This window comes from Silurus meridionalis, chromosome 1 (assembly GCF_014805685.1).
Source record: "Silurus meridionalis isolate SWU-2019-XX chromosome 1, ASM1480568v1, whole genome shotgun sequence".
Classification (NCBI taxonomy): Eukaryota; Metazoa; Chordata; class Actinopteri; order Siluriformes; family Siluridae; genus Silurus; species Silurus meridionalis.
The window spans coordinates 17853537-17862774 of NC_060884.1; the positions used below are offsets into that span (position 1 = coordinate 17853537).

Consider the following 9238-nt stretch of genomic DNA (forward strand, 5'->3'; position numbering starts at 1 on the left):
AGAGAAACCCTAGGGAATGAAAAGAGTAGACTATTGGGAAGTGTTGAAGAGAGCAGAGAAGGCCTTGCTGGCCCTGACGGCCTGCCACTGTAAATGATTAATATCAAAACCTATAAAATCAAATTTTACATATATATATATATATATATATATATATATATATATATATATATATATATATATATATATATATATATAATAAACTTTCTTATAGTCAATAAACTGACATTTTTTTGACGTTTTACTCAGACTGGTGTTCAGCCTGTATTTTGGCGGTTGGTTGTTCTGTGCCGTTGGGTGACGTATGCGTGTAGTGGGCGTGGTCTGGGCGGGGCTAAGAGAACGAAGCGCGGTGGCGGTGAGCGGCTCGGTGCTCTGGATGATCTTGCTGCTCCACTGATCGGATCGGGATTCGGCGAGAGATACGCTACAAAGATGTCCGACGACGAACAGCAAGAGCAGACCATTGCCGAGGACTTGGTTGTGACCAAGTATAAGATGGGCGGTGACATTGCTAACCGTAAGTTGTTTCGTGGAGACTGGTGATGAGGTTCATGGACAGTGTGTGACCTGCTGCTGGAGAACGTGACGGCCTGTGTGAAGAGCCGCTCCATGCGCCATGTGGCCAGCACGAACACGCAGCTCAGCCTCACTGGAACTCAGGGCTGATCCGTAGCGAAACATGACCAGTGGGGTGTATTTTATTAGTATTTCACGTGCTTGTTCGTTTTGATCTCTGATGAATTCCCAGATCTCCATTAACACCAGTCACTAAGAGCTAGCAAGCTAATTTAGAGTCAGCGTAAATGACCCATGTACTGCATATGACCTGCACTGTAGAGTAGGCGTTTGGGATGGTCGCCTTATGGACTTCTGCTGAACATTCGTTTATTGATCTTACATCATGAGGTTCTCCATATTTATCTGTTCTGCCATTGTGGACATTTAACACCATTACTCTGTGTACTCTAATGCTAACGTTCCAGCTAACTAGAAGGCACGCGCTTTCATTCCTGTACTCATATTCAGAAAAGTCCCGCCCCTCGCGCTGTGATTGGCTGGTCGATCGTTCCCCGGGCTACAAGTACAGATCTGCAGAAGAACTAATATGATGATATAATATTTTTAATAGTTGATTACTAGTGGGACAATACATTGTACCTTGTATCAGGCATTGGACCTTGTATCGGAAGGTCATGAGTTTAAATCCCAACACCACCAAGCTACTACTGCTGGGTCCTTGAGCAAAGTTCTTACCCCTCAAGCTCATTTGTTAGTCGCTTTGGATAAGGGCGTCTGCCAAAGGCCACATTTGTAAATGTAAAGTAGTGATTTAACTATTAAAATAAGATTTAAACAAGTTCAACTTAGTGAGTATCAAAGAGCTGATAGACATTGTAAGGGGTTGTAGAAAGCAGCAGGTGCATCAGTGGGACCCCGGAAGCACGGTCTCTTCAGCATTACACTGCAGTGTGTACTGCAATCACCACAGCGCAGCGGTCCCTTTCAAAAGCATTACATCATCAAATGTTATAACGTTACACACAACGTAGTTTCCTAACATCATCTGGCAGATGGTTGTTTTGGTGCACTACATCTCAGTATCATCAGTGTCATGTCTCTATTAGCTTAATTACCTCTTTTCTATATTTCCATGTATTTTCATTAGTTGTCGTTTTTTTCTCTCTCTCTCTTTTTCTGTTGCACTTCTATAGAGGCACTACGTGTAGTCATCGATGCGGCCAAGTCCGGTGTGTCCGTCCTCAGTTTGTGTGAGAAAGGAGATGCGTACATTATGGCAGAGACCGGGAAGGTCTTCAAGAAGGAGAAGGACATAAAGAAAGGTAAGTGGGAAAAAGTGAACGTCTTATTGCTTGTGTGTGATTCCTGGAGTGAATAGGACGGTGGGTAGAACCGACCTTTTTGGCGTGTTTTCATTTAGCATTTCGTGCATATTCGCAGGGGTGGACAACTCGTACGTTTATTAGCTAGCCCTCTGGACAAGTGAAATGTGGTAGCCACCATGATTTATTAAGCTGTCACAAGCTTGTTTGCTAGTTAAGTGCATTATTACCACATAAGAGGAAAAAACACTGAGACTAAAAGTTTCTAATTTGTCACCCTGTTCGCAACAAAACGTTAATAGCAACCGTTTTGGTTATGAGTTGTTGTGTTGCCTTTCACCTACATGTTCCTTTTTATTTATTTATTTTTTACATTCAGTCATGTGTACATGCTAATTAAACTAGTAGATTATCTCTGGTATCTGGGCTACTGATTTATCCACCCCCGAAATGTTCGACAGGTGGTTATTAGGGATGCTCCGATGCTACTAATCATTTTAGGAACTGATTTGTCTTTGCAAGCTTCATTTGCTACATTTTGCAAAATGCCAGAGGACTTTGTATTGAGGACTGGTGATTGTTTTCTTGCAGGCATTGCGTTTCCAACCAGCGTGTCAGTCAATAACTGTGTATGCCACTTCTCTCCCTTGAAGAGCGACCCTGACTACACGCTTAAAGACGGAGACTTGGTCAAAATGTAGGCAACATCACCTTCAGACAAGTTGCAAGCCTGTGTCTAGTCGTCTTTCTTCCCTGCCTTTTCTCCCTCCCCTGCATTATTTTGTCTTGTGTGTGGTTCCCCCCCCACTGTTTTTCTCAGTGATGATGTAATTTTGTCTTGTCTTTCTTGCTGATCCCTTGCTGTTTTTCACCTTTCCTGTCATCTGTATAAACTGTGCAACAGTTGTGTAGGAATTATGTGTCAGATGAAGTCTTTGTGGTTGTGTTTGAAATCATTTGAGTTCCTATATGCTTATCCATGATCATAATGTTAACACAGTGGTATTTGAATGTGTGGTAAGGAGAACACCCACAACCCATGTGATATCTGCTGTATTTCTGTACAGCCCCATTACATGAGCATATATAATTATTAATATATTGAAAGAGATCAATAAGTGAAACAAATGTGTACTTTGAGTACAAATGTGTATTTTGAGAAATAGATTTAGAAAAATCATCTTACAAACTTTTCCTTCCAGCAGTTCTCCTGCAGCACAGTTTGAATAACACAGCTCTGATAACATGAAGCCATTTGTTTTGTTTAAAGGGAGTACTTTAATCTATTGATTGTCAGAAAACTGATTATTGGTGGTTTGGGTAACCTGGGTTTTGCATGCTGTCTTTACCCACCTTCTTCTTGTGCAGTGACCTGGGAGTACATGTGGATGGATTTATCTCCAATGTGGCACACAGCTTTGTTGTTGGGGCCAGTAAGGTGTGTATAAAATGTATATATTATTATTGTACTTGTTCTTATTAATGTCCTCCATGTGTGATGTCATTTTTTTCTCACTGCTTGTTCCAGGAGGCACTTGTGACAGGCAGGAAAGCCGATGTCATTAAAGCGGCCTACTTGTGTGCAGAAGCAGCACTGCGTCTTGTAAAACCTGGCAACCAAGTAAGTGCAAGTGATTTATAGGCCAGTCGGACCAGCCAGTTCTCCATATACTGCAGACAATCAGTGCTGAAAAAGTCTAATTAAATGGATAAAGACCACTGGTGGAAATATGCAAATAAGGAACAAGGTTGGATATAAGTCTGGGCTGTATACAGAGGATGGAATTGTATTCATGTCTCTCTTCCTGTTTGTCTCTGTTCTCTCTCCAACACCTCCTCAAAGAACACGCAGGTGACTGAGGCGTGGAACAAGATCGCCCACTCTTTCAAATGCAATCCAATTGAAGGTGAGCATCTGTGAAATTCGGATCTCCTATTTGACAGGCTCTTAGTTTGCCAGCAAGACTGGATTCCCAACCACGTTCAGACCTGCATCTAAATATAACAAACAGCTTGCTTATGTAATGCTTATTTGAGGATAGAAATCTCAGCAGTGATCTGGAAAGGTTATGTTGCCTGATGTGATTCTTGGTGTTCTCCGCTGCCTCTTTGTAGGTATGCTGTCCCACCAGTTAAAGCAACACATTATCGATGGGGAGAAGACGATCATTCAAAACCCCTCAGACCAGCAAAAGTAGGATACACACCTTCGTATTCTGGCTGGCTTTAAATATGATGGGTCCCAAACATTGTTAATGTTTTTTATTTATGAAGTGAAATATGAATGTGTTTGTTTTGTGTTTCCTTAAAGGAAGGACCATGAGAAAGTGGAGTTTGAGGTCCATGAGGTGTATGCTGTAGATGTACTGATCAGTACTGGAGAAGGAAAGGTAATAATGTCTTTGGTGTGACTGATTACATGATGCACTAATAGCAATAAATGTCATGTAGAGATTGATAAGGAAACCTGCTAAACCTACTTACTGTTAACCTAATGCTGGTCCTGCTGTTAGCATCTGCTTGTGCCTTGTCTTCAGAACCTCAGAGCTTGATAACGTGTTTCACATCCTATCTGCTGATGTGTCTTTAACAGATGTGATATTTAGATCATGAGCTAAATCACACTGTGGGGTTTTTCCTCTAAAGAATTCTGACAGTTATAGTTAGAAACCACCTACTGTATTAATCTCATTTTCTCTTTTAGACAAGAGACGGAGGACAGAGGACCACCATCTACAAGCGAGACCCCAGTAAGCAATATGGGCTGAAAATGAAGACCTCAAGAATGTTCTTCAGCGAGGTAGAAAGACGCTTTGACGCCATGCCCTTCACTCTCAGGTAGCAAATACTGCTCGGCCACCTAGACAAATACTGATTACAATTAATTTGTTTACCAAAAAAATGGTAGTGAATAAATAATTTCCATCCACTAGGAACACCTTTACATTTTAGATATTATTAAATCCTGTGAAGAAAATTATGCAGAAGCAGTTCAGGTGCTTCAGTTAATGCTCACGTCCAAAATGGGGGTGTGGGGGGATGCAATATGATTAGACCGATCAAACTCACTGATCATGTTTGGTATCAGATTGGTAGGTTTGTGTATTACAGAAACTGCTGAGATCTTTATGCACAGCAGTCTATATTGGGCCTCACCAAAAGCAGACAAAGGGTAAAATCTGTCCAGTTTCAGTAGTCTATAAGTTCCTTATTTTGGCTTAGAGGAGTTAAGGCTGATGTGGTTTTCTTGCGTTGTAACTTCTCTGCCCCAAGGTGAGTTGTGCTTTCTGAGATGCTTTTCTGCTTGCCACAGTTGAAAAGAGTGTATGCGAATTACTGCATCAGCTTGAACCAATCTCCTCTGACGTCTCTCGTTAAAACATGGTTCTGCCTGCAGAACTGGCAATCACTTCATTTATTTTGTTGTATAATCTAAACTCTTTGTATGAAATACCCAGAACAGTATTTGTTGAGCATAAAATGCTCAAAAAAGCCAGTCTGGTATCAACATGTAAAGGTCAGAATGAGTGAGATTATGTTCCTGCAACCTACTACTTGATGTAAACAATAAAGTGATGACTTTGTACTGCTGCCATATCATTGGTTGATTAGATAACTGCATGAATGTGCAGGTGTTCCTATTAAAGTGGCTAGTGATGGTATAAGCTATGTTCATTTATTACTCTGTTCTGTTCTTAATTTCAGTTACACTACAAAAGTAATGATACAATTTAATATAATTCATATAAATATATGTATCATTTACACATGTATAACTTGTACCGTGTATGTATTAGTAAAAGTATTAGGCATTATAAAGGTAGTTGCAGAGATCATGAGTATGTTTTCTTCCTGCAGGGCATTTGAAGATGAGGGAAAGGCCCGCTTGGGAGTAGTTGAATGTGCCAAACATGAGCTGCTGCAGCCCTTCAGTGTACTCAGTGAAAAAGAGGGTAAAAATCTGTGATTCACTCACATTTTACATACAGACGCTTCCCACCTTCAGGACGAGTTACGTTCCGAACGACCGTTCGTAGCATGACCATGTTCATTATTGACTGCGCATATCTCCTAATGATGAGAGCTATAAATACTATCAAACAATTAAATATACTAAAACAAATCAAATTAATTGAAATACTGTATACAATATTTTGTATTAAGTAATTATTATTATTATTTTTAATAATAAAAAATGCATTCCAGTGTGCATCATGTAAACTCGCTGCGGGCGGCGACTCTCCGCCGTTTAGATTTTTTTCCGACGCCGAACAAATTTCACTTTGAGGACAGGTTTGTTCTGCCATAAAATTAAATTAAATCTGATTCTTCTTTCTCTAGGAGAGTTTGTGGCTCAGTTTAAGTTCACAGTATTGCTGATGGCAAACGGTCCTCTAAGAATCACCAGTGGACCATTTGACCCTGAGCTCTACAAATCTGAGCATGATGTTCAGGATCCCGAGCTGAAGGTATTCAACATTAACAGATAGCTGTTCAAACAACTCGTGTACCACCGGGTTGAATTTTTTTCAGTTCTAGAATTGAGAGTTGCTATTACAAACATTTTGTTTCTCTCATTTCTCTACCAGTCCCTGATACAGAGCTCCGCAAGTCGTAAAGCGCAGAAGAAGAAGAAAAAGAAGGTGAGGCCTTTAGTTAGTGACTGACACGATACACTGTAACAACTTTGTGATGCCACTTGAGGCAAGTCAAAAGCTTTGAAATAGGACTTCTTAATTGCTTTCTTTTTATTCTGTTCTTTTCTTCTTCTTTTTTACCCACAGGCTTCCAAGAATGCAGAAAATGCTACAGGACAGCAAGCAGAGAATGAAGTTGCAGCTGAATAATTCCCATACACTCCAGAAAATTGACACATTCTCTGACACAAATTTCTTTCTTAGAAATTTGAAGACCTAAATTTAAAACCTTTAATTTTCCCATAACCTGTTGTCCATTGAAACCTGTGACAAAAAAAAAGCCATCCACTAGTTAGTGTGATTTGCAAATAGAAGAAATTGAAATTGTCAGGACAATGACTTTGTATTGATTTGTACTGATCTATTGGCACTTATCTTTTTTGAAGCACTAGGTTTACACTGAACTGGAACATGACACCTTTTGGAAATGGATTAAAAAACAGCAATTCTTTTGTAGTATTAAAGTTTCCATTGTGTTAATCTTCCCAATTAAATAAAAAATGGTGGTCCTTGTAAGCTGTTGAAACTGTGCTAGGTTAATATCGAGGGGAGGTCTGTTTTAGCCTTTTAAGTATTTGGGAAAGTTTCCAAATCCTCCTCATTCCTCAGGGCTGAGGTTTCTAAGCAGAGCCTCCCACTTTTTAAGGACTCACAGGTCTATAAATTGGATTTAGAACCCTTCCATAGAGTATTGAAATGCTTATTTTGGGTGCACAGGATTATTATACTGTCACGTTCCTTTTGAAACGGGGACATATTTGGAACTATGGTACACTTATTATTAGTAACTGCCATCCGTGTTTCCCTTCTAATCTAACAGGGATTTAAACCAGAAGATAGTCAGAGAAATGTATCACTGAGTTTCCTTCTCTTTACAAGATCATTTTTGTGTGTCTCATTTTACATTTTCTACTGAATTTATTCCAGTTCAAACTGGACATACATTTAAAGTACTGGATATCTAGTAAGCGCAACAGGTCTACATTGTTTTTGAGCGCTTTTTATTATTATTTTGTGTGCATTTTTTTCCAGACCATATAACCCACTTCCCCCACCAATAATGCCTATTAAATATTATTGTACTGGAAATCTTGCAAATGTACTCCAAAGTCAAACCAGAGCAGTGAGGGGATACTAAAGGACTGCCGTAGTTAACATAATTATATGAAATGGGAGGATTATATTTCTCAAAGTCTGTGTTGGCCTAGGACCAGTTCTGCCCAGGTTCAAATGCATTCTGATATTTTATAATAGAATAAAAAAAACAGGACCTCTATTTAAAGCTATTGCTAGTTGAATCAACTTGTTCAACAGTAAAGTAATTGTGCTTTGGTTCTGGATTAAAGCGACTGGGCAGAACAGGTTGAATATGGAGTGATGTTACTCTGTTGAGCTTGTCTTTAGTTACACTCCCAGATCTTCCTCCTCAGCAGGCCTGTGTTTCTGAGGACAGTCCAGATTCATACTATTCTGTGGATTTTAACAGGAAAAACTAGTATATGGAACTATTTTACATCTACTGAAATAAAACAAGACTTTGAATATTTTTCTTCTTTAAATTCATCGTGTCATTTTGAAAGATCTCACTAGCTCTAAAGGCTGGTATAGTATAGGAACCACACAATGTTCAACTTTCTGACTTGGACAATAATTTTTTATTTTTTTAAGACTAAATATTAGATGTGTATGAAAATATTGATACACATGAGTATCGTGATAATCTGTGGTGATACTTTTCTAAATCTCAAAAATGCAACAGAAATTTTATTTTTTAATTCGTACAAGATCCATGGCAGTTGTTTTGCTTTGAGTTTATATCCCAGCTGCTAGATATATAGTAGTCTTCTTATTTCTGAACTTAAACAGTGACAGGAAGTACTAGCATAAGTGCACCCCTCTAATGTGGTGTGAAATTGGACTCTACTTAATGTCTGCTACAATGATCCAGGACTACAGCTACGTGCATTTGAGCACTACACACCTCAACAATGTTTAGCAGTAATAAATAGAAATTCTGTTCCACCCAGTTGAGAATGAGTTCCCTCTTGAGTCCGGTTTCTCTCAAGGTTTCTTCCTTATGCCATCTCGGGGAGTTTTTCCTCGCCACATTCACCAAAGGCTCGCTCATTAGGGACAAACTTACGATTAAAAAGAACAATCTTATTCTTTATTGCCACATTATCTGTATGAAGCTGCTTTGAGACTATATTGTAAAAAGCACTATACAAATAAAAATGAATGCTTTGTTTATGTGCAGTTGCTTTTAAGGTGGGAATATGTTAAAATGACATTCAAAAGCTCAGGAACAACGTGCTGTTTGTAGCACTTTTAACCAGATGTAATTGAATTGAATTAATTTGTGGTTTAAAGAACAGTGTTCAAACTTAAAGTTAGTTTGGACTGTATTTGAGAGAGTGCATGCCTGTCTTTCCTTGTCTGACTGCATTCTCTTCCGTTATAGAAGAAATAATACTTTCTTAAACTTTATTTTCTTAACTCCCAAGGACTGTAGCATTCAAATGTAGTGCTCAGATCATGCTTCAACTACTAGCCTAATAATAATAATAATATAATACAATAATCATCATCAATCCCACTTCGTATTAGTTGTCTTGAACGACTATGTGCATATGATAAAAAATAATTAACATGTTGTATACAATGACACTAATCGTGTTCACACTTGATGCTAAAACT

The 9238-nt window shown here is 38.9% G+C and overlaps 1 protein-coding gene across 1 annotated transcript; it reads left to right on the plus strand.

Annotated features, from left to right (window-relative positions):
- Positions 1-326: 326 nt before the first annotated feature.
- pa2g4a (proliferation-associated 2G4, a) lies at positions 327-7057 on the plus strand. The gene is made up of 13 exons (XM_046859247.1): positions 327-520; positions 1716-1844; positions 2436-2541; positions 3213-3282; positions 3373-3465; positions 3688-3751; positions 3960-4038; positions 4156-4234; positions 4549-4682; positions 5703-5797; positions 6186-6313; positions 6434-6487; positions 6629-7057. Exons 1-13 carry the CDS (start codon positions 436-438, stop codon positions 6689-6691), a joined length of 1179 nt encoding a protein of 392 aa, XP_046715203.1. The 5' UTR covers positions 327-435; the 3' UTR covers positions 6692-7057.
- Positions 7058-9238: the final 2181 nt, after the last annotated feature.